The following is a 23,703-nucleotide window of genomic DNA, read 5'->3' as shown; positions in this document are numbered from 1 at the left end:
GATATAACGATTATCGCACTTGATCATCTACGGCGCTACACACTAGCAGGATAACTTGTTTTTTAAAATAAAAATTATACCAACAAGAGACAGCTTGCCGTCGAACGATGAACTGATTTGATGTGATTGGTTTTAATAGAGCAATCTAAATGTGCAATTCCGTTGTAACTACACATGACAAAAGGCTAGACATTTAGTGGAAATTAAAAATAGACGCGCACCCATCATCGAAACATATCCATCAACGTTATCTAAAATTATCCCGTCATACTCACAAATCCTTATGGAACCCTTCCTCGGGCAACTGCTTCTGGATGTTGATCCGGAACATGTAGATACAGATGCCGGTAAATGCACAGCTCCATCCGTCCGTAATGAACAGCTTGTGCTTGGAATGGGAGTGCGAACTGCTGGACGCACCCTGGGGCGTTTTGGACGAGCTGGACGCACCGGCCCGCGATGGGCCCGGTTTGTTCGCGTCTCGCTCGCCCGGCTGATCGACGTCCTCCACCTCCTGGTAGAACCACATCAGCTTGTTGCGCATATTGGGCAAAAATAGTTGATTAATCTCGTCCAACTGTGAATTCCGAGCATACACCGTACCAGCATTGACATAAGGTTAAATTCGCGCATCCCACACACAGCACACCACATACCATGTTTCCCTCGAAGATGTGATCCATGATCTGATGTCTCGGCAGACCGGTGGCGTCCATCAGCAGCTGGAAGGTAAATTCCAGCCGCGGGTCCATCTCACCACGTCGAGCCTTTCGCTCGCATTCTTCCCGCCGGCGCTGTGAATCCGGTGATTCCGTCATCGTGCGTTACGGAGTGTTTCCAAAACAAACCCAGCCGTACACAACCCGGGTCAGCGGGTGTGCACAAAAATCAACCGCGCGAGGTTTATGGGAAGGAATAGCAAAAATCAGTCACCAAATTACCAAACGTGGCCCAGCGCGTTGGGTTCACGGTTTATGCTCCACCGAAACAAAAGACAAACAAACGCTGGAGCTGGTGTTTGCAGCGATGGTTCCAGTTCTCTCTGGATGTGCACCAGTGCATTGGCCGGTGTATGATCACTAATGAAAGCGTTGACCAAGTTTTGAGGTTATTTGTTAAGCGGCATGCCTCATCTATTCTAGCACTTTACTGCCTGCCCAACTGCTTGAAAAAAGTCCTTCATATAACACTATTTGCACTAGAAAGAAGTAAGGGTTTTGTCCATCTAATGCGCAAACACTACACTGTATCTAGCTGAAATGGAATGATGAAGTATATGGTTTCAACGAACAAAAACTTTACCGATGAACAAACTTCAAAAATAATGGCAAAACATGCATGCAAAACACTACAAATCTATTCGAGTTGTAAGATTCTTCACAACGAGTATGTCGGCATGTTTGTCTGTACAGAATCTGGAATAGAAGCAATCGAGATAGCGAATAAATTGAATAGATTAGTTGGCTAAGCTACTGTTAACAAGAGGATAGTAACATGTTCTTCATTGGTATTGCATATACCAGAAGAAGGGCCTCTCAGAACTATACAAACAATGAATGCTCATAACAAAATCAAAACACAGCCAAGAATCATGGCAAGCCTCCGTTGATTCATGGCGACGAACGAAACAATACGAAACATTCCCAGCAGTATCTTTCCGTTTCCGTTCCTTTATGCACACTCCCAAAACAGTTTCCCACAATACATAGCACACAAAACTTCACTCATTAAATTGCAATGATTTATTGAGCCAGTTAACCAGGATCCGAATTGAACGATGTTACCTGATCCGTGAAGTATCCCAGCTTCAAAGCGTTACGCTGATGCGTGACTGAGCTCGATGATACAAACGTTCGATCGAACATTTCATCGTTATAACCGGTAACAAAAAAGTTGATAGCCAATGGTTTTGATGCATGGCTTCACGATGTCTATTCAGGCGATACATTTTTATCTACGTCGATTATAGCTTCTTACGACGAGACCGGGCCGTAACGAGACATGCTACATTGCTCACTTGCATCTTGCATGTAGATGCAGATTTCCTACTGTCGCATACTAAGTGGTGTAGCAATTATTTTGCTTCGTTTAATCTACCATTGCTGATCGAATAATTAGAAACGTTATCACGATAGTCTGGGAGCGAAGAGACGACAGTGCATGAGATGAGCACTCGAAATAAGGCATTTGAACAAAGGCCACCAACGGGGCCGAACGGTAACCGAAGCGGAATGACGTTGTCCTGACGACTGCAGTCACTTAAAGCAACTTCTTAGAATGGACAAACTGCCAGTATCCGTGACTGGTGTTATTGATAGAAAATGAGCATCACATTGTTTGCCGTAAATCAATACATCTAGAAATAATGGAGTTTTTAAAAAACTGGAATCTTGTTCAACTGGTGTGAGACGGTTGAAATAAATTGCGCCGCACTTATTTGTTTGTCCCGGGCAAGAGGGGATATCAACCGTTCAGGGTTCGGCCTTGTTATGTCATTCCCGAAAAGCCCCCCTCTACCTACCACGATCGATACCAACCTCATTTTGATAACCACTCAACACAGTCTACAAAAATGACACCTTCTCTAGAGGTTGCAAAATTCAATACAATAGTACAGCGTCACAAAATGCTACCGAGAAATGGAAAAATAAAAACTTAAAACAAAAAGGGTAACTGCGCTACTAAAACACGTAAAAATGGCGGTTCGTATGTTTTTGGTGCCATGTGACAAAACTCAAAAGCATTCAAAAATTACATAACCAATGGCTGATGTTGTAGCGCTCTCTATCCACGTGCCATGGGCTTCACAGTTCCCCGCTGCATTCATTTAACGCTTCTGGACTCTTCATGGGATCACATACCTGCAGAAGATCACCTTCGGAGATTTCCTCTTCCGGTTCCTCTTCCTCCTCACTGTCCCGTTCATGCTCGTGCTCGTGGCCTTCTCTATCGTCATCGCCATCGCCATCACCATCACCCCCATCATCACCGTCACCGTCACCGTCACCATCACCATCACAATCACCATTGGGACCACCGTCCTCCATCTGATCACCCTCATTCTCCATATCCTGCTCGTCTCCATCGTCCTGATCATCCATGATCACGAACCAACCAGCCTATCCGAGAGGATGGAAAATTAAGGTAAAATTATCACAAAAACCTTTTATCACTTATTCCACAACAGAGCTACACGCGTCCGCTCTGGTGAACGGTTTGTGAAGAAGTGAAAAATCGAACTTAAATTCAACAACTACTCTACCCTAAGACGAACGAATGGTTGCCACGGTTTTACACAGTCGGACCCTGTACAGAGTGCGTTAAAGTTGGTGTATCTGTTTCATTTTTTCACGCGAAGCTAATTCAGAATGACGACAGAAGGATGACTATCCGACGAAACCCATTCGTTGGTGGAATGCTCAGCGGAAAGAGCCTTGAATAGTTGAATCTTTGTTTAGTTCCGTTCAACAAACCGACCGGCGTTGCGTAGCAGCAACACTTTATGGCGCGTGGGCTTCATTTTTAGCAAGATAATTTACCTACGGCGTAGTAAATGATAGGACAGGCTGTAAAGAATGTTTAGTAGTTGTCCATAACCATAACACATAAGAAGAATTATGAAAAGTTTGCATAAATTACATCTGTAGGTAAATTTTAGAACTGGTCTACATGAGTATCATTCCGCTCGGATTCAGGCTATTAGTTCATTGATGTCTCATAAAACGACACCGTAGTTGAAAGTCGGAAGACTCGTCTATAACGGTTGTCCGGTGGCCGAGACGATATTTCTTCTTATGTGGAACTGGGCTTCATTACTTCCCTTGGATGACCCTAAGCGGAAATGGTTTTGGGGTCCTTTAGTGAAGGGCCCTGCATTTCAACAGCCTGCGAGCGAGGGGCTAAGGCGAATTGAAGGCCTTTGGCTTAATGGATATCGAAGCCAATCACTTCTTCTTCTTCTTGGGGGGTAACGACCTCTAAGGTCATGCCGGCCATCGAAATGGCTTTCTAGACTGCCGATACCACGTAGTTATTTAGTCAGACCTCACTACGGGGAGACGACCCGGATGGGATTTAAACCCCGGTCCTGCCGTTTGAAGACCGGTGCCGCTGTCACCTACACCACCGGGTCGCCCCCGAAGTCATTCACTATCAAAACCAAAAATGTTGAGCATGTTCCAATCGTCAGTATTTCGTTTTGGGCTTCAGCTTTGGTCGTCCGCCCAGGCGACCGCTCCGGCCGCTTATAGGAAGATCCGCCTCTTGGCAGAAGAGTATCATTTGGCTGCGGCATAGACACCTGAGGAGTCCCCCACTTGTGTTTGGCGAGTTCAAAAGTAGAAATAAGTTTTTCTCATTACAGAAACATATTTAGAGGCACTACAAATGTAGAGATAATAAGCCTAAAAAGAGACAGTTTTACACAAATGAATTCGAAAAAGACCATACATATTTATATAATCCTTAAAAATAATTTGGTAGGTAGGAATAATAAATAGGATTTCATGACTACGATTATTTACATTTTCCTTATTTACTTAAAAGTTAAAATTTTCAAATCAGATTGTGCTAACTGGATGTTGTTTATTATTTAAATTTAAAATTTAACTTCTTTGCTTAACATCATCGTCATCTTCTTCTTGGCTTTATAACCTACTAGATCAGAAGCTGGCCATCCAATGGCTGACTCATTGATACCACGTGATTGAATAGTCAGTTCTTACTACGGGGGACGAATCCGGATGGGATTTGAATCCCGGTCATGTCTTGTAAAAATCGGCGCATTTGATCCCTCACCATCACCTTCACTTTTGTGTGTTCAGGTTAATAAATGTTCGAAGCACTTTCAACGCGGATTACTGGACTTGTTATCAGGGTGTGGTAATTGATCTTAAGCAATTAAATTTTTAAATTCTAAATTAAACGTCTTCTTCCTTGTCTTGGTTTAACGACTTCCGGGATTAAGTCAACCATCCAGTGGCTTGCTAGGCTTATTTGTTCCACCAAGTTGTAACCAAATCTTCCAAAATTAAATAGCATTTTATGGCACGGTAGTCAAGAAGGTAAAGAGTTTTGGTTCTGGGTGGAAATGCCTTGAAAAAATGTCTTCTCCAGGTATCATCAGAAACAGTGATGTTTGCTGATGTTGCAGATTTATAAATCAACAAAGGAAATAAAAAAATTGCAGACCTTGAAATATTTAAACAATTTATTAAGAAAGAAACGATATCGATTTAATGCTTTAAAGTCCAGCTTTAAGATGACGGAACGTTTTAGTTAGGAAACCAGCAAATCGATCTTAATTCAACAAAAATCGAACTTCGTTGGAACTATAGAAACGGCACGAAACTATATCGTTTCTATATCAACAACAACTGTTTCATTCGTTTGTTTATTTATTTCGGAAATAGCTCAATAACACCAAGCTACAGCAACTTGTTGCTTGCAGCACTATTTTTAATTCAAGTCCATTTCCATAACAGTTCATTCATAAATCAATACGAGCGTGTTATTTATTGTTTTGAATCAATATTTCAACAGGTATAAAAACAAACTGTCTGCTCGGCGTACCCATTCATAAACCATTCATTCAATAACTGACCCCAGACAAGCGGATCAGAACGTCACGCTAGCGGCGCTAAATGATCCTAAGCGTCCTTAGCAAGGGCATAGCACAGCTGAGGACTTGTTGCATGCGTTTCCATAACAATAAGCCGATGACGCTAACGGCGGTTGCTAACGACGCACGGACTTATGTCCTAGTGCATAAAAAGCAAACAAACTGATTTCTTAAAATATATTAGCGATGACCTTCGCGTGCATTATTGTGGAAGTAAAATGTCAACATCAACATGAAAGGTTTGAAGCAGAATCTAGGAATGAGACTGGCCAAAAACAGATGGTAATCTTCAAAACATTGAACAATAACATTGCACGTGCGAATCGAAAGTTTCGTACGGATTCCTCGGTGGATTTGCATTAAGTTGCAGGTGGTAGTGGAGAGAAAGAAATTAATAAAAGAAATTTGCATCCGGCAAAATGTGTTTGCTATCCACGTTTTCCATTAAGATTCAATCTGAAATCGAAACCTCGTTCGGATGATACCTTATAGCGATCTAATTCATTTGTTATCACGTGATCAAACTAAATTATGGTTGTCTTGGCGTATTAGACTAGAAAATGTATGGCGCCTGGTTGGTGTTTCTCGGTGTACCTTCGTGTATAAATGAGAAATATTAGAATATCTGTTTAATCGAAACTCGAAGCGAGGCGTTGATACCTTCTTGAGCGTAACATAGGACACAGATCTTATCAGTCGAAATCATCCACCATAGCATTTTCATAAAGTGTTTTAAATGGTATTCCCGTTCGATGTAAAGCCGACGTCGATGAAAGCGGACGTCTTACCGCTCCGAGCCAATCCAAACGACATTTCCGCAAACGAAAATGCGAACATTATTCCCGTTTTGTGTTTATTTGCATATGATTTATTGTGCGAGCCTGTGCGTACCACCACGTGGGTGGATACGCGGTTTACGACGGTACGCGCCATCATCCCCGTGTTTTTCCGGGAGGCAATTTATTGCCCTGGGATACAGCAGAACTCTTCTCCCCTGCTTGAAGTAAAGGTAAGATAAACGCGAAATTTCACCATTAACAGATGGAAACGCAACCGTAAAAAACACGACACACTTTTGTTACGGTCTGGTTACGTTCCTTCCCTGGCAAACTGGCGGAAGCGAGGATTTAAATCCAACGCATGCAACAGGTACAGACGACAAATGTGTAGTGTGACAGTTTTATTCTACCCATAACTTAGAGGCTACGCAAGCTTAAGAAAACATCCCTCCCTCCCAATGAGAACTCGGGAACAATCTGTTTCCAGATCAACACGCTTTGTAAAGGTGTTAATAAGTTAACTAATCATGACAGCTTCCTCTTTTGATCGGTCACCGAACGCTGCCTAGAACCAGATCGTTAGCAAAGCACTATCAATTAGCACCTTCACACCCGAAAGCACAAACAAACACTTTCTCTTTGACATCTTAACTTGTAGCTTCCCGAAAAATTCTCCCAAAAAAGTCCAAATTCTGCTCCAGTTATTGTTAGTGCGCATAGTCACCTCCAAACCCGAACAAGTGATGAAGCTCAGAGTAATAATTTTTCTTCTTTCAGCTCTAGCGGATCACCATTTTTCTCAAGCCACATCAAGCGAGCAAGCTAAAGCGCTATTTTTCCCAGCAATGACCACTCTTCAGGTAGGTCGGTCCTATCGAGCAAAAAAGCCCGCAACCGTAATCAATCACACGGCATCAAACAAAACGGTGCGTGGCAGTGTAGAACGCTTAACGGTCAATTTCCCCGTCACCTAGGTCACGATGTGCACCGTTACAAATGGGCGCTTGTTTAAGTCGCCGAAAAAAGACTACCCCGTCCGACGGCTGGGCATCAATTTGGGGTTCCAGGTCAACTATAACCTTCCGTATCGATTGATGGACTTCTACAAACCGGCGTACTGGGCCCGGGCACTGATCGGTGTTGTGCAGGGCCGCTTCAAACCGACGACCGTCGTGTCGGCCCGTGACTTCAAGCGCTCGGTTACGCATCCCAGTTCCGATCTGACGGCTGGCCAGCTGTATCGTGCGGTGGAAGAGTTACTACAAGCGATGGAATTTGGGTCCGATTGTTTGGCGAAAAGTGTTTGCGAATTGGCGCACAGTCCGTTCCATCGAGAGCCGCACCGGGAAGATCTTTTGGTGGAAGTGACACATTTTTTGCTAACGTAAGTGCTTTAGATGTTTCATAAAATAATGAGTGAACCATATGAACATAACTATGCTTCGTTTCTATTTGTAGCCCTTCATTTCACAGATCATTTGGAGAGTTGGAATACCGGGATAGGACAAAGTATGAAATGGCGGAAAATCTGGGAGTAAGCGGAGCGGACTGTGAACTTATTTACGCCAACTGTCCTAAGTCACTGTTGGAGCATTATTCTAAATTTGAGTAAAATAAACACCGATTATTTAAAGCATTGAATTTATAAAGTACGGAGGCTTTTGTTTTTTTCTGTTTTATAAATTTATTATTATTACTGCTTATAATTTGGCTGCATTGTGACTGTACAAATGTAACTTAATAACTTATTACCCTAACTTAATTGCTAAACTAAGACCATACTAGTTATGTGGGAACGGAAAGAGGTTAGAGATGTGTGAAAATCAAAGCTGGTTCATCCGATCACTGTTTGTGACCTGTCCTAGAGCACCTATCAGGGACAGTTAGAGGAGGACGAGGTAGCAGAGAATGGAAAGGGACAGATAGACGAAATGATCTTAGAGCAAGAGAATCTTGGAGAACGAGAAGAATTGAAGCGATGAACGAGGATTGAGCTTGGAAATGCAAATCTTGTTGAGCGCGTAAGCCTTGTCTTGACATCTGGACTCGAAAGGTGGTATAACAGCGGCCGAATCACCCAGCACTTAACGAATAGCAAACCTTGTGACAACTGAAACCTCTGAACTCGCTCCAGATGTTCAAAGATAGTCACTCTAGCAGAGGGGTCCAGACAACTGAGCAGTACTCCAGCAATGACCTGACCAACGAGCTAAACAGAGCTTTCCAACACAGAGGGTGCAAACCAACCATCTTTCATTACTATCGCTCATTTTGCACAATACTCTCTACGAAGTACATATTTTGTGCCATTTTTTGCTTACAGCTTCTCTGTCTAAAAAAGGAAGCCATGCTTTGTAACGGCCCATTTGAATTTGGTACCGACAACGTACCGACAAAGTACCGACAAAAGCTCGTCAAGCTTTTGTCGCCCTTGTCAAGCCCTTGAGCTTTGACGTATAAACTCATGCACACCCCATCACACAAAGGTGACAGCTGTGCAACGATATAAACAAAACTGCAAAAGAAAAGCTAAAAGTATTGCAAAATAAATTAACAACTCACAGTTCCCCACGAGTTTAAGTGGCTTAAGAAGGATTATTGTAGATAGTTAACATTTTAAAGGCATCATTAAAAGTGAAAACGATGCAACAAACAAATTTACTTGAATGTTTTTAAAATCAATACGCTTCAACTGGGGGACACGCATACCCTAGAGGCGAACACACTCATAAATCGATGACAACAATCGCGCTCAACAGCAATCGTTGCATAGAAATTAGCGTTTGATAACAAAACTATCTATCAATCGTCATCAATGTTAAGCTAGAAACCCGTAACCGTAAGCTATACGAATCCTAAAAAAATGGCCAGTACGACTATGGCCAGGGGCAGAAAAAATTCTGCCCACTCTGTCGTACCCAAAAGTAACCATATGGATACGGAAAGTGATGAACAAGAGGTAAGTATTTGGGTAATTAACGTTGTTTTGCGCTCTTATACCGAGAATCTTATTCTTTCCTTCTATTTTACAGTATACAGCTCTCAGCCGCAAGCTGCAAAGTAAGGTAGAAGCACTGAAAATAATGCGCTACGAGCTCGAGAAATGCCGGACGGAACGGGACCAGTTCAAACTGATGGCCGAAACGATCCAGCTTCGCTACTCGGCCATCAAGAACAGTCTTAATGCACCCGACTTTCAAGCGGCCGGATTCGGCAACAGTTCCGCCGTTAGTCTGCTGGTTAAGCAAACGCGCGAACGGAACGAATCACTTACGACCGAGGTAGAATCGCTCAAGCAGCGCCTGTACGATCTGGAGGGTGACATTAAGGTGGTGAGGGCAAGAAACGTCGAGCTGCAGGACACCTGTACCAAGCTCAGGGCCACCAACGAATCGCTGCTAACGACCAACGGTGACAAAACTTGGCAGGCAGAAAAATCGCAACTTATCGCACAGCTCGAACAACTACGGAAGCGTAACGCACAGCTGCAGTACGACTTTCGATCTTTGCTGGACGAAAAGGAAGAAACCGTTACGGAGCGTGACGCTTACAAGTGTAAAGCACATCGACTGAACCACGAACTGAACGTTGCGCTGAGAGGAGCCGGTGGAAGCTCGCAAACTCTGCTCGATATTGATGGGTTGATACTGGAGAACAAGTATCAAGCGGAAAAAATCGCTAACATTGAAAACGAGCTAGGTCTCGCGCGACAAGCAGCTAGCAAATATAAGGTAAGCGATCTAAAGCTAGAGATGTGCGCACTGACTAAGAGAGAGCAAATGAGTTTAAATTAAGTCACTCTTTTTGTTATTCACTCTTCAATTTTTTATGAATTACCTGTTTTCGGATTGTTCTCACTTGTACCGACTAATGACTCACTCGCTCATTCAGCCACCCTTTGTGATAATTCCCTAAGAACAATATCTCACTTCTCACTATTGTGAGCAGGTGCTTTTCACTATAGTGAGTAGTGAAATTTTGTCCCTAGGATGAGAAGCACCTGTTTACAATAGTGAGAGGTGAGATTTTGTTCCAAGAGTAGGACTCACGCCCCTAGGAACAAAATCTAACTTCTCACTACAATGAGAACCCGAAAAACAGAATCTCACTCTTCACCGCAGTGAGAAGCATTTGCTCACTGTAGTGAAAAGTACCTGTTCACTATAGGTACTCACTATAGTGAGAAGTGAGATTTTGTTCGTAAGGCAACTCTCCTTTTCTGATTCAAATCAATAAAAGGATCGAGTTTTGTCATCTCTAATCTGAACACTCCTCCTGGTTGAAAGGGAACTAATTCACGTCTCTGTGTGTTACCATTTTCTTTTCTAACAACTAACACCTCCTATACCTTCCAGTCCATGCTGGAAACGAACCGGAAGAAGGGCATTATTAAACTTGGCACTAACAACAATAACAAAACGATCATGTCCCATTCGCAAGGTTTGCATCACCCACTGGGCATCCAGTTGTAAGCTATCGTTTGTTAGTTGCATAGATTAATTAACAACATTTGTTTACCAATTTGCAGTGAAACACCTGCTAGAGAATGGAACCGTTGATGAGTTACCGCTTAGAGCAGCCACAATATCCGATCTGAAATCACTCTGCCTAGCGCTGTTGGATAATGTGAACGACAAAAGTCTTGCACTCTCACACCAAAAAAAGACAAATAAGTACGTTCGCAAGAAGAATGTAGTTTCGCGTCTATCGTTTGCTACATTTTCCTCAATTTCTTCTATCATTACTACCGTTAGGTTACTGGCTACTAAAATAGCCGAACTAGAGCGTCACATCAAAATGCTAGCCGGCAGTGACGATCGGACGACCATGGCGAGTCTATCACCGTCTCAGTTTTTGTTAAACGGCTACAGTTCAGCTACCGTTGATCAGGACCAAGATGGTGATATCATCGTACGGCATCGATCCGAAACATCGGAACTCACCACGCTAGGCTCACCGAACGGACCACAGGAGGCTAACAGTTCCAGCGGTCCATCGAACAGTGGTCAACGCACGGAACCGTTATCGTCCAGTTCGAACAAAAGTTGCGTACTGAGTTGCTCCGAAGACGACGAGGAGGATGACGATGCTGGCCGGTGCACGGGCGATAGTGCGACAACAAACACCTCCAATACGGAAGAATTGCAAGCAGCAATTGCGCAACTGGTAGCGTCTGTCGAGCGTGATCTTAGCACCGACGAACAGTTACCTCAACTGCCGGAAGATATTGCAGCCCTGATCGAACAGTTCAAGGAAGCGGATGGTGAAAATGTGTCCTAAACACGTTGTTCGATTTATTTGAATCGTTTTCTCCTTCTTTTTCCCGCGCTCTAAAACATAACGTTCCGATGCTATAACACACCGTTACTTTTCTTCTAACCATAACACTATGCTTCAAGAGTGGTAATTATGTGGTGAATTATGCGCGAATTGAAAAAGGAGCCGGTTTGGAAAACAGTTGTTATCGCTAATAAAGTCATGAACAAAACCAAAACTTGTTTTTAAGAAGCTTTCTTTCTCCTTCTATCGTTGGCCTGTTCACTATAGAGCACGTCAACCGGTCAACAATGATTCTCCACGACACTCTATCCCTGGTTGCAGCTTTTCATCCATGTACGTGTCAGATTGCCGACCGTTCTCGCTTCACCTGAGCCCAGCCAACAAACTCGCTGTGCTCCTCGACGCCTCGTGCCGGTCGCTGGCGCATAGCTTCTTGGTGTAGCACGAGCCCGGTTTCCGGATGTCCGGTTCACGGTATATTCGTGGTTCATCCTTCTCCACCATGTGGCATTCTCGAACACACCGCCTAATGGCGCTGGCTAAAAAGCTTTAAATAGTGTTACTTCACTATCGGTCGTTTATCTAACCATCTAAAGGCGTTAAGAATTTGTTTGCGATCAAAAGCACATGCTGTGTGACGTATACTTCGCACGCCCTGGCATGACAATGTCCCCTAGCTACCCCAGGATTCGTCTAGCCTGCTACCTAGCTAGTGCCGTTGACACTGGTCAATTGTCCGATGCGCTAATCTGCGCCCGATTGTTCCATCCGTCGCAAGACGCTGGATCGCGTCGAATCGTCATGTTAGCAGCAGTTCGCTAAAACTCACCGCAACGCAACGACAGGTGAGTCGACCAAGTGGTACCAAAGGGGCGCGGAAAAGGATGAGGTACTATCAGGGCGAGTTTTATCGGCACAAGTCCTTTCGCAGCCATCGCCATTTCCCCTTCCCTTCCACTCAATTGCAAAACGAATCTGTTCGATATTGATCCGATCCTCAGGCGACATATCTCTATATATATAAGACGGCATTGCCTCACGTCAAGCACAGACGGGGTTTCGGTCTTCGACGGTGCACAGTGTCCCGTGTCCATAAACAAGCGAATGGTTCGTATCGGTTCGTGGTTAGTTCTGTGTAAGGCACACACCATCTCGGAAACCAGTGCAGGGACTTTATCGATTAAATTCGTTCCGAAACGATGTCCAATGGAGCAACTATTGGATGCAGCTTGAATGAGTGAGCCGACACGCACTGAAAGTGGTAAAAAGTTAGTGTCCGAAGAAAGCTTCCAGGTGACGAAAATATTAGTGCCAAAGAAGCAAAAGTGGTACTTCAACCTGAACAGTGGCCCGAGCGATCGTCAAAGTTAAAGAGTGTGTTAAAGTTTTTGGTCTGAAGTGTGATTTCTAAGTCGAGGAGAAATTCAGTTCTCCCCAACAAGATGGTACGTAACGATGCGAGTAAAGGCTACGATAACCCGGCCATTACCGTTTCCGACGAACCGGTGGCTTTGGAGTTGAACAACGGAAATGGGCGAATCCATCGTGATAGTGTGCTTGGATTGAGGTAAGTTTGGTGAAACATTCAAATCTGGACAAGCAATATCCGTATCAAGAATTAACTCCTCCCTAGTAGTGCTTTGTTACGTGGCAACCTTGCTTAAGCACGTGGTCTCTACGAAAAATTGATTCTCATTTTTATCATTTGAACAAAAATTTGCAATAACTCTGATATCGAATGACTAGACCAGTAAAATCAAAATAAGCTGAGCTCTAAACAATCTTTAGCTTACACGAAATCAGCAAGAAGAGTTATTTTTCAACGATCATTCATACGGAAAACTGATGACCTAGTAGTCCCACTAGACAAAGCAGGTTGTGCTCCAGACACACAGCACAGTTCTCTGCAAACCCTTCGCATGGAGCTATAAAAAAATGATTCAATTAACACCCAGATTCGTTTGCCGTACTCATTCGGCCGCTAATATTCGCTAACTAATAGTGTGAAATTTTCAACCACAACTCCATACTCTCTGGCCCCCTCTTTCTCTCCACATGTTTGAGTGTTGTGTATGCTGACGGCGCGATATTAATTTGATTACGACTCGCACACTCGTCAGCACCCCCCGATTGATCGGTGGTCAGCCCTGAAATGCGCGTGTCAATCTTAAGCGTAAAATCTGACCGGCTGGCTAGGGTCCGAGATCCCGACAAGGGCAGTTTTTTTTTAATTACCTAAAACATCTTAATTCCCCGTTAACCCTGAGCCCTACGCCCGTCATTCACAGTGAGCCACTGCCCCGGTTGGATCACTACCGGGCTTCGCAGCGCAACGCAAAGCGACCCTCGATCGGTGTACTGCACGGTGACCGTGACTCCAAGGATGGCGAGCCGGAGGAACAGCTCGAGGAAGAAACGAAGGCACCGGCCCACGCAATTCGGCTCGGCTGGGTGCAGGGTGTGCTGATACCGTGCCTGCTCAACATCTGGGGTGTCATGCTGTTCCTGCGTCTTAGCTGGGTTGTCGGTCAGGCCGGTATCGTACAAACGCTGATCATTATAGCCCTTTCGTACCTGGTGTGCGTCATGACCACGCTATCACTGTCGGCGCTCTGTACGAACGGACAGATTAAGAGCGGCGGCTTGTACTACATCATCTCGCGCTCACTCGGCGCCGAGTTTGGTGCTTCGGTCGGTATTGTCTTTGCCTTTGCTAACTCCGTTAACGCGGCCATGAACACGATCGGTTTCTGCAGCTCGCTAAATGATCTACTACGTAAGTCGGGACAGTAGGGCTGGTGTGAGAAATATATGATAGAGTAACCCTCTACACACCAAACTCTTTCATCAAACAGGAAGTCTCGGTACGAAGATCGTAGATGGAGGTACAAACGATATTCGCATCGTTGGTTCGGCCTTTCTGCTGCTCATGATCATCATCTGCGCGATCGGTATGGATTGGGAGGTGAAGGCACAGAACTTCCTACTGGTACTGATCGTGGTGGCTATCTTTAACTTCATAATCGGCGCCATCATCGGTCCGGGAACTTCCAGCGAAGAGGTCGGTAAAGGTTTCTTGGGCATCTCGACGGCCTTGCTGGCGGCGAACATGGGTCCGGGCTATACGGTGATGAACGGTGTGCAGCAGAACTTCTTCAGCGTGTTTGCGATCTTTTTCCCGAGCGTAACCGGCATTCAGAGTGGAGCGAACATCTGCGGAGATCTTCGCGATCCGGCAAAAGCTATCCCGAAGGGAACGTTGTGGGCTTGTCTGATATCCGCCATTTCGTACGTGTTATTCTCGTTCATGGCGGCAGGTGCCGCAGTGCGAGAGGCATCGGGTAATGCTTCCGATCTGGTTGGAGTTACATTTACTAGCTGCGCTGCTGGTGTAAGTAGAGCTTTGAATGCTGTAAGATGGCCTATTTGCGCTACAATTAGAACACAATCGATTGCTTACTTGACAGAACTGTACGTACGGATTGCTGAACGACTACACGGTGATGCAGCTCATTTCGCTTACCAGCGCCATCACCTATGCCGGCTGTTGGGCAGCTACCCTCAGCACTGCTCTGACGAACATTCTGTCCGTCCCGCGACTCATCCAGGCTCTCGGTATCGATCGCATCTACCCGGGACTGATCTTCTTCTCCAAGGGTTACGGCAAGCACGGCGAACCGTACCGTGGCTACGGGCTGGTATTCCTCGTATCGCTTGTCTTTATACTGATTGCCGATCTGGATGCGATCGCTTCACTCATCACGAACCTTTACCTGGCGTCGTATGCGTTCATTAACTTCTGCACGTTCCATGCGGCCACCGTAAAGCCTCTCGGCTGGCGCCCCACGTTTAACTACTATCATCCGTATGTAAGTCTACTCGCTACGATTCTCTGCGTGGCGATCATGTTCCTCATTTCGGTCGTGTCGTCCTTCATCGCAATGGCGTTCATCTTTGTGCTGTATCTGGTAGTTGTATACCGCAAGCCGGAAGCAAACTGGGGCTCGTCCGTGCAGGCACAAGCATACAAAACTGCGCTCAACTCCACGCTCAATCTCGAGGGTACGAGCGATCACGTGAAGAACTATCAACCGCAGATTCTGGCAATTGCCGGTGATCCTATGCAGCGTCCGGGATTGATCGATCTGGCACATCTCATCACCAAGCACAGTTCGCTGATGGTGATCGGTAATATTATTCCACAGCGTTTGCCGTACAAACGTCGACGAGCACTGTCTGACATGGGCAAGAATTATCTGAAGGACTCGAACATCCGGGCGTTCTACAAAATTGTCGACGGCGTAGACTTTGATCAGGGCGCTCGGTGTTTGATCCAATCGACCGGTTTCGGACGCTTGGCACCCAATATTCTTATGCTGGGCTACAAAACCAACTGGCAAACGGCAGACCACAATCAGCTAAATGCGTACTACAACACCTTGCAGTAAGTCCTGTGGGAAGAACGCTGCCATCGTAGACTGTTTTACCCTCGATTCCTTTTCCTTTCCCCATACAGTACCGCGTTCGACAACCGTCTCTCGCTGTTAATTCTGCGCATGGGTAAAGGACTTGACATCTTCAAGGGTATGTCAAACAACGATCTGTACACGACGATTCCTTCCCCGCAAGAAACGACCATATCGATGCCTTCCAAGCGTATGGCTGCTCGCCGTTCGCTGATGCCGGTTAACTCGAATCTCGATCTGCACGAGCTGATGCAGTCGAACCGTTCCAGCCAAACGTCCCCAGCTCCAACATTCCATGCCGCTCCTGCCTTCGACTATGTACCACCGGCGGTAACTGCGGAACCGGAAGCAAATCTCTTCAAGCACAAACAACCGAAGGGTACGATCGATGTCTGGTGGCTGTACGATGATGGTGGGCTAACGATGCTGCTGCCGTACATTATAACGACTCGCTCCAAGTGGGAAAAGTGTAAGATACGTGTGTTTGCACTTTCGTCGTTCAACCTGCAAGAGGAGGAAACGAAGTAAGTGGCCTTTAGGGGTTTGCCCTGTTACCTGAAGCTAATGCGGTGGGGCGGGGTTTTTATTTTATCATTACCAATAGCTTGAGACTGCTGCTCGATAAGCTTCGTATCAGCTATCTTAGTCTCACGATGGTCAAGGTGACGGACAAGCCGATGGAATCGACCATCGAGGAGCATCGGCAGCTGTTACGCTCCGTCGCCGACACCAATGACGATCTGCCCGTACTGTCGGAGTCGGAAAAGCAGCAGCTTGAAATCAAAACCAACCGTCAGCTGCGCCTCCGGGAGCTGTTGCTGGAGCACTCGAAATCGGCTTCACTTATCGTCATGTCAATGCCCGTTCCCAGACAGGTAAGTCCCATTCGTTGGCACACTTTATAGCACTTGTGTTAATTGTCTCCTCCTATTCTTGACACACAATTCAACAGGATACTGTATCGGCCGTACTTTACATGTCTTGGCTTGAAATGTTGACCAAGGATATGCCACCGTTCCTGCTGGTGCGTGGCAACCAGACAGAGGTCCTCACGTTCTACTCCTAGAAACGCCAACCCCTAGCATTACGACACCATCGATGTAGTGTTTGATAGAACAGTATAAGAGTGTCTCTAAATGGCAAAAAAAAGATATCAAAATACACACGATCGCACATATAATCCTATTGAAGTTGTTTTTAAACTCCGCACGATACGCTCAAACTCTTGATTGCAAATTTAGCGCCATTCTTCGATATCCAGCAGATGAATGTGAATTGGGAAAGCACACAGAGCGTGCTAATTGGATCAAGCCAGGGAGATGTTTTGCTCTGTTCCTCATCGATAGCTTCACTGATCGCATCAGATACTACTATAACGGGCTTCACGGTAAGGGTCATCGTCGATGGTCTACCGATGTTGAAAACCCCTGACAAGTCTCCCTCTCTTCGTTCTTGCGGACGTTGAAAAGCTCCGACCCGACGAAACACCGAATGCTGCCAGTCTCAATTGTATCCCCACCCTAGCCGCGTATGAGAAAAATTTCATGGAAGCATTCAATCACCCTTAACGACCTATCTCTCCCGAGGGGGCGCATGTGAAAATTCACAGGCGTCTGGACGTCTCAAAAGCCGGTCAGCAGATTCAAACTGATAGGGTCTCCCAACTTTCATTCCGTCTAGGGGGCCTCCTCCCAACGGGGGACCTGATACACCACCGATCAAGATAAGCATTCATACTTATTGATCGACGATTATCAAACAATAATGCTAGCAGAACATGGCTTGTTGTAGAACGTTACCGTCTAATTACATCGCGCTTTTTTTAATTTATTCTCTCTCTATCGAGTGAACAAACGCTTAGTCATTTGCTCACGCTTTAAGCAACTGGACCTCCTTATTGATGAGGCACATTCGAAACATACGAGTTCCTCTAGTACACATAGAGACATCTCCACAACGAAACGCACTACATTCCATTCGAGTTCGATCATAGATAAATTCGGGCAAATAGCCAAGCTGGCACGGTAATCGAAAATATGTTTCCACCTGTTCAAACCAGGTTTGCCGAACAGTCTCGAGAAGGAGTTGCAAGTACAAAGTGTTCTATCGAGTTTGAAAACAACACCAGAGCTGATACAATCGTCCCGCACTGTACACCTGTTGAGAGTGCTTTCAGAACGTGTAGTTACTATTGTACCGTCTAGGGTTCACCAATTGGGCCACGACGATACTCCACCAAACAGCCTTGGTTCCTTGGTGACATCATGCGCAAAAATACAAAAATTGTTTGCTGCAATACGTACATATAAAAGTGTGGAAAGTGTTGTTGGTGAGTTTGGTAGGTTCAAAAGCGGACAATCCAGATGCTAATTCATCATCAACAAACCACCGTTGTTGCTACCAATACTACACGCACGTCGAGTAGAGTTTCTAGTTTCGTTTAGGACAGTTTCCGGTTGTGAACGATTGCAAAACAAACACGAATCAATCCGGTACGATCCAGCGTTTACCAGTCGATCTTGAATGGAGACGCTTTGCTGGGCCCACGCTAATTTCGCACGTTAACGCATTAAGTTAGCACACTGAAAGGAAAGTGTTTCACCCATTAGTTGGAATTTTAATTTACTAAGCAGTATGTCTTTCTTTTAAAGAGTTGAATGTTGCTAGAAATTCGGAGTACTTACTATGAAGTTAAGCGATTCTTGATTCAGATATTGAATCTGGAACTTAAGCATCTAAAAATCAATCGCCTTCTTAAAAACAACTCAAAACTCGATCGAGTTTTTAACGAACCCTAAACAACCCACTAAATCTACCGAGTCTCGTTCGTAACGCTCAATCCAGCAGCTGATTTGCTGTATTTGCTTTGACAATTTTCACCTCCTCCGAAATGGGGGGTGCGTCGTATCAAGAGACGCCGGTACTCCAGTTTGCTTGTTCTATCGCAAAATAATACAAATAGCACGATAAACAGTACTGCCATTTTTGTTCTTCTTTTTGGCTCCTCCAAAACGGTTGTATAAATGTTTGTGACATACAGTGCTCTAGCATGATTCAGTTCAGACAGCCAGGTGTAGTTGTACCGATCGGTTAAAACAGTGTGCAGAAATACATGCAGCAGAGTTTATTTAAAGTGTCGATTTCTGTGTCTGGTAGCTATTCGAAACAAGCCTTCTATTGAATAATGGTGTGGGAACAGTACAGCATAGTGAGCATATCGAATCGTGTGCTTAGATCGATAAAAAGATCGAAAACGATCCCAAACAAGGCGCATCGTGGGCGTGGTGGTAGTGATGTGCAAGAAAACGTTCAACAAACATCGGTAATACCGCCGGCTGCCTTGCCCAAGGTAGCCATCTTTACCGTGGACGATGAAACAGCAGAACACAGTTGGACTTCCATTGATCTCGAGTCGGGTTACGATGATCATGCAGCCGACAATCACCTGACCAGGTATGAGGAACAAATGCAAAGGAGACGCCTAGTACTTTGTAGATGACGCCATCACTTATCGCCATAGGGATCCCCTGCCACGGTTGGAGCATTATCGTACCTCACAAAAAGCAATCCGCCGACCGTCGATCGGTGAACTGCACGGTGATCTCGATGAACAGGACTCGGTAAACCTTCCTTCACAAAACTATCCCCACTGCTGCTCTCTAACCATTAACCTTACTAACCTGCAGGATGCGAACCATAAACGTGACCCATTCCCAACAGGTGCCGACCCTCACGTACGGTTAGGTTGGATTCAAGGTGTGCTGATACCGTGTCTACTAAACATCTGGGGCGTTATGCTTTTTCTGCGCCTGAGCTGGATTGTATCGCTCGCAGGCATTCTTGAGACGCTGTTCATAATCGGCCTTTCCTATCTGGTGTGTGTGATAACAACCCTCTCACTGTCCGCCATGTGTACGAACGGACAGGTAAAGGGCGGAGGCATCTACTACCTCATATCACGCTCACTCGGACCAGAGTTTGGTGGTGCGGTCGGTATAGTGCTTGCCTTTGCCAACTCCGTTTCGGCATCGATGAACACGATCGGTTTCTGTAGCTCACTCAATCAGCTGCTCGGTGGGTACTTGCAGTGCCATGGTAGTGGTCGGTTTACTAACCAACAACTCTTTCTATCAACCTCACAGGAAGCTTTGGTGTGAAGATTGTGGATGGTGGTATGAATGATATGCGGATCGTCGGTTCGGTAACAATCCTGATCATGGTTATCATCTGTACGGTCGGTATGGACTGGGAAACGAAGGCCCAGAATGTGCTCGTAGTGGTCATTTCCGTTGCTATCGGTGGGTTCATTTTGGGGGTATTTCTAGGTCCTCGAACGGACAGTGATCGGGGTAAAGGATTTACCGGACTATCTAGTGAACGGTTCGTGGACAATCTTGGTCCAGACTATCGGTTTAGTGAAGGTATCGAACAGGATTTCTTTAGTGTGTTTGGGATATTCTTCCCAAGTGTGACGGGAGTTCAGGCGGGTGCAAACATTTGTGGCGAGTTAAAGGATCCGGGTACGGCCATACCGAAGGGAACACTACTGGCGCTTCTCATTTCTGGCCTATCGTACGTTGCCTTTGTGTTGTTGGCTGGTTCGGCAAGCTATCGTGATGCGTCGGGTAATCTGATGGACCTTGTAAATGGAACGTTTGCCACCTGTCAGCGGGAACCGTGCAAATATGGGCTGCACAATGACTACAACATTATGCAGCTGATGGCAGTTTCGGGAGCGATTATCTATGCCGGTTGCTTTGCCGCTACACTCTCGACGGCGCTGACGAATCTGTTATCGGTTCCGCGCATCATTCAAGCACTGGGAATCGATCGGCTCTACCCAGGACTCATGTTCTTCGCAAAGGGTTACGGTAAACGCAACGAACCGTATCGAAGCTACGCGCTGGTACTCTGTGTATCGGTGCTGTTTGTGCTGTTGGCGAACCTTAATCTTGTAGCACCACTCATCACCAACTTCTACCTAGCATCGTACGCACTCATCAACTTCTGCACGTTTCATGCGGCCACCGTCAAACCGATCGGTTGGCGACCTACCTTCCGTTTCTACAACCAGTGGGTCAGTCTGTTCGGTACCGTACTGTGCGTGCTGATCATGTTCCTGGTCGATATTATCTCGACCGGCGTCACGATGGTGCTTATCTTCGTGCTCCATTTAGCCGTCATATATCGCAAACCGGATGTTAACTGGGGATCAACGACTCAAGCGCAAAGTTACAAGAGTGCTCTCTCGGCCGCACTCAAGCTGCAGTGCGTTGGTGATCACGTCAAGAACTATCATCCATCGGTGTTGGTACTCACCGGGAAACCGGCCCACCGTCCCGCACTTCTCGATCTGGCACATCAGATAACGAAGAACCAAGCGTTGCTTATAGTGGGCGATGTAGTGCGTGATCGGTTGTCTCATCGTAAGCGTGAACTTCGGCTGAACGATAGCCGTAGCTTTATGGAGCAGCGCAAGGTACAGGGATTCTACGAGCTGATCGATGGTATCGGGTTGGAGAAAGGGGTGCGTGCGCTGATACAGACATGCGGCGTTGGGAAACTGTCGCCCAACATCGTGCTGGTGGGCTACAAAGCCGACTGGATGCGGTGTTCCGTGCAGGAGCTTCAAACGTACTACAATTTGTTGAAGTAAGTGTTTACTTTGAAGGATCTCTGGATCTCTTTTGATACTTAAGCTCATTTATCCTTATATTGCAGTGATGTGTTCGACAATCGGATGTCTTTAGCCATCTTGCGCCTTCCAAATGGACTCGATTATTCCCATCTGTCCTCGGATCTAACATCCGACGCTAGCTTTGGAACGATCACCAACGTTTCCTTATCAAGCCTGAAACAAATTATTGACCCTACTCCAACAGCTCACAAGCTCATGTACGTCGATTCGAACCTAGGACTTCAAAACACGAAAAAGGGCGCACGGAAAGGTGATCAAATGAAGGAAAGTCCTTCAAACACAAGCCGCGACAGTATTGCTTGCTCAACACGCAATGGATCCTGCCTGCCGTTGGAGCTTCACGACCATTCGAACGTGTTTCACCACAAACAACCGAAAGGCACGATCGATGTCTGGTGGTTGTACGACGACGGTGGACTTACGATGCTCATTCCGTACATCCTATCGTTGCGCGCCAAATGGGCCAACTGTAAGGTGCGCGTGTTTGCTCTCACCAACCAGCAGAAGGAATTAGAGTTGGAGCAAAAGAAGTAAGCAATCGCTATTTGTTTAGTAAACCACACACTTACCTTTTGCTGTTTGATCTATTCCAGCATGGCCCATCTCCTAGCGAAACTACGGATCGATTACTCCTCGCTGATCATGCTACAAGACGTCACTAAACCACCACACACGGATACGGTCACGTTGCACCAGCAGCTACTCAAAAGCTTCGAACACATGCCGACTCAGCTGACTCCACCCGAGCTAAGTTCACCGGAGCGGATTGCCCTTGCAGAGAAAACCCACCGACAGTTGCGCCTGCGGGAAATGCTTCTAGAGCACTCGCCCGACGCAAGACTAATCGTGATGTCTATGCCGATGCCTCGAATGGTAATCTTATTTGGGAAAGTTTTTTATGAGATATTTTGCTTTAGTAAAATTTTCATCACACTACTAGGGCACTGTATCAGCACCTCTGTATATGTCCTGGCTGGAGATGCTCTCGAAGGATATGCCACCGATGTTGCTCGTGCGGGGCAATCAAACGTCCGTTTTGACTTTCTATTCTTAAGCATGTATGTACATTCCTTTATTATTGCTGATGTAAAAAGTTCTTAGGTTCCAGATTTTTAGTCTTAAGATGATAATAAAAATACGGTAATGAGGACTGACTGATCCAACTACTTCATGTCTATACGTCGTGTAAGCCTGCGAGTTGGCCTGCGTGACCTAGAAGGTCGTTAAAACAAGAAGAAGAAAATGTTCCACACTCCATTCTTCATGCGGCATTGATGCAACAACAGGAGTACCACAAGCGAGCACCCTCGGTCCACTACTCTTTGTGGTTTACTTCAACGATATCACACGGGTACTTCCGACCGGAAGTCACATTTTATAGGCTGATTACGGGAAAATCACAATCAATCATTGGAACACATAGTCACCAGGGGCATCCGGCTTATTGGCCTGTTGAAGCGTCTATCGCAAGATCTAGGTGATCCGACTTCGGCAAAAAGTGGTGAAGTGATCGGTAGTGTTGTGGCCTACAGCTGCTCGTTGTCTCTGGTGCACGTGAATTCCGGAATAACCCGGGATTAAGTGAGTAAAAGTACTATTTTAAAATTGGAAAAATCCCAGTCTATTGCAGGTGTATGGTTGAATGATCAATGGAATTTGGTGAGGAATTGTAGTTCGGTGTTTGCTGTAGAGATGAGAGCAGTTGTGTCAATTCTTTTCTCAAGGACCATAGCTGCAACCCCGACAATTCTCTTGGTGATGATGTGGTGAAGCGGAAGGCAGCCGATTTAACAAAGGAGGTAGTTGATCGATCTCGTTCGATCGGATCGGAGGAATGGTGGAGTCTCGAATTTTAATAGC

General features: G+C 45.7%; 6 protein-coding genes across 6 annotated transcripts in view; 5 read left to right on the top strand and 1 right to left on the bottom strand.

Annotated features, from left to right (window-relative positions):
- Positions 1 to 3,101, bottom strand: part of LOC126559609 (dynein axonemal heavy chain 5) — a 21,874-nt gene extending 18,773 nt beyond the window's left edge. The window contains exons 1-3 of the mRNA XM_050215779.1: positions 2,862 to 3,101; positions 657 to 794; positions 276 to 577 (exon numbers count right to left, since the gene is read on the bottom strand). Coding sequence (XP_050071736.1) covers positions 276 to 577; positions 657 to 794; positions 2,862 to 3,101 — 680 coding nt within the window. The remainder of the gene's footprint in view (positions 1 to 275; positions 578 to 656; positions 795 to 2,861) is intronic.
- Positions 1 to 17,236, top strand: part of LOC126556930 (bumetanide-sensitive sodium-(potassium)-chloride cotransporter-like) — a 146,775-nt gene extending 129,539 nt beyond the window's left edge. Inside the window, exons 2-8 of the mRNA XM_050212493.1 lie at positions 13,108 to 13,246; positions 13,968 to 14,455; positions 14,535 to 15,070; positions 15,147 to 16,123; positions 16,196 to 16,669; positions 16,750 to 17,020; positions 17,098 to 17,236. Of these exons, the coding sequence (XP_050068450.1) occupies positions 13,122 to 13,246; positions 13,968 to 14,455; positions 14,535 to 15,070; positions 15,147 to 16,123; positions 16,196 to 16,669; positions 16,750 to 17,020; positions 17,098 to 17,211 (2,985 nt within the window). The 5' untranslated portion in view covers positions 13,108 to 13,121 and the 3' untranslated portion in view covers positions 17,212 to 17,236. The remainder of the gene's footprint in view (positions 1 to 13,107; positions 13,247 to 13,967; positions 14,456 to 14,534; positions 15,071 to 15,146; positions 16,124 to 16,195; positions 16,670 to 16,749; positions 17,021 to 17,097) is intronic.
- The window catches only part of LOC126557109 (F-box/LRR-repeat protein 7), a 440,460-nt gene that overhangs the window by 160,444 nt on the left and 256,313 nt on the right, over positions 1 to 23,703 (top strand). The window lies entirely within an intron of this gene.
- LOC126566549 (uncharacterized) lies at positions 7,143 to 8,011 on the top strand. Its single transcript, XM_050223271.1, has 3 exons — positions 7,143 to 7,259; positions 7,374 to 7,783; positions 7,858 to 8,011. The coding sequence occupies exons 1-3, from the start codon at positions 7,143 to 7,145 to the stop codon at positions 8,009 to 8,011; spliced, it is 681 nt and encodes a 226-aa protein (XP_050079228.1).
- Positions 9,217 to 11,679, top strand: LOC126557764 (coiled-coil domain-containing protein 149-A). The gene is made up of 5 exons (XM_050213644.1): positions 9,217 to 9,358; positions 9,432 to 10,130; positions 10,755 to 10,839; positions 10,928 to 11,072; positions 11,154 to 11,679. The coding sequence occupies exons 1-5, from the start codon at positions 9,263 to 9,265 to the stop codon at positions 11,677 to 11,679; spliced, it is 1,551 nt and encodes a 516-aa protein (XP_050069601.1). The 5' UTR covers positions 9,217 to 9,262.
- Positions 19,330 to 22,897, top strand: LOC126566534 (bumetanide-sensitive sodium-(potassium)-chloride cotransporter-like). The gene is made up of 7 exons (XM_050223270.1): positions 19,330 to 19,598; positions 19,666 to 19,765; positions 19,832 to 20,219; positions 20,288 to 21,797; positions 21,867 to 22,358; positions 22,437 to 22,716; positions 22,784 to 22,897. The coding sequence occupies exons 1-7, from the start codon at positions 19,330 to 19,332 to the stop codon at positions 22,895 to 22,897; spliced, it is 3,153 nt and encodes a 1,050-aa protein (XP_050079227.1).

This window comes from Anopheles maculipalpis, chromosome 2RL (assembly GCF_943734695.1).
Source record: "Anopheles maculipalpis chromosome 2RL, idAnoMacuDA_375_x, whole genome shotgun sequence".
Taxonomy (NCBI): Eukaryota; Metazoa; Arthropoda; class Insecta; order Diptera; family Culicidae; genus Anopheles; species Anopheles maculipalpis.
The sequence above is the reverse complement of the archived record's forward strand: the minus strand, read 5'-3'. Positions and strand labels throughout refer to the sequence as shown.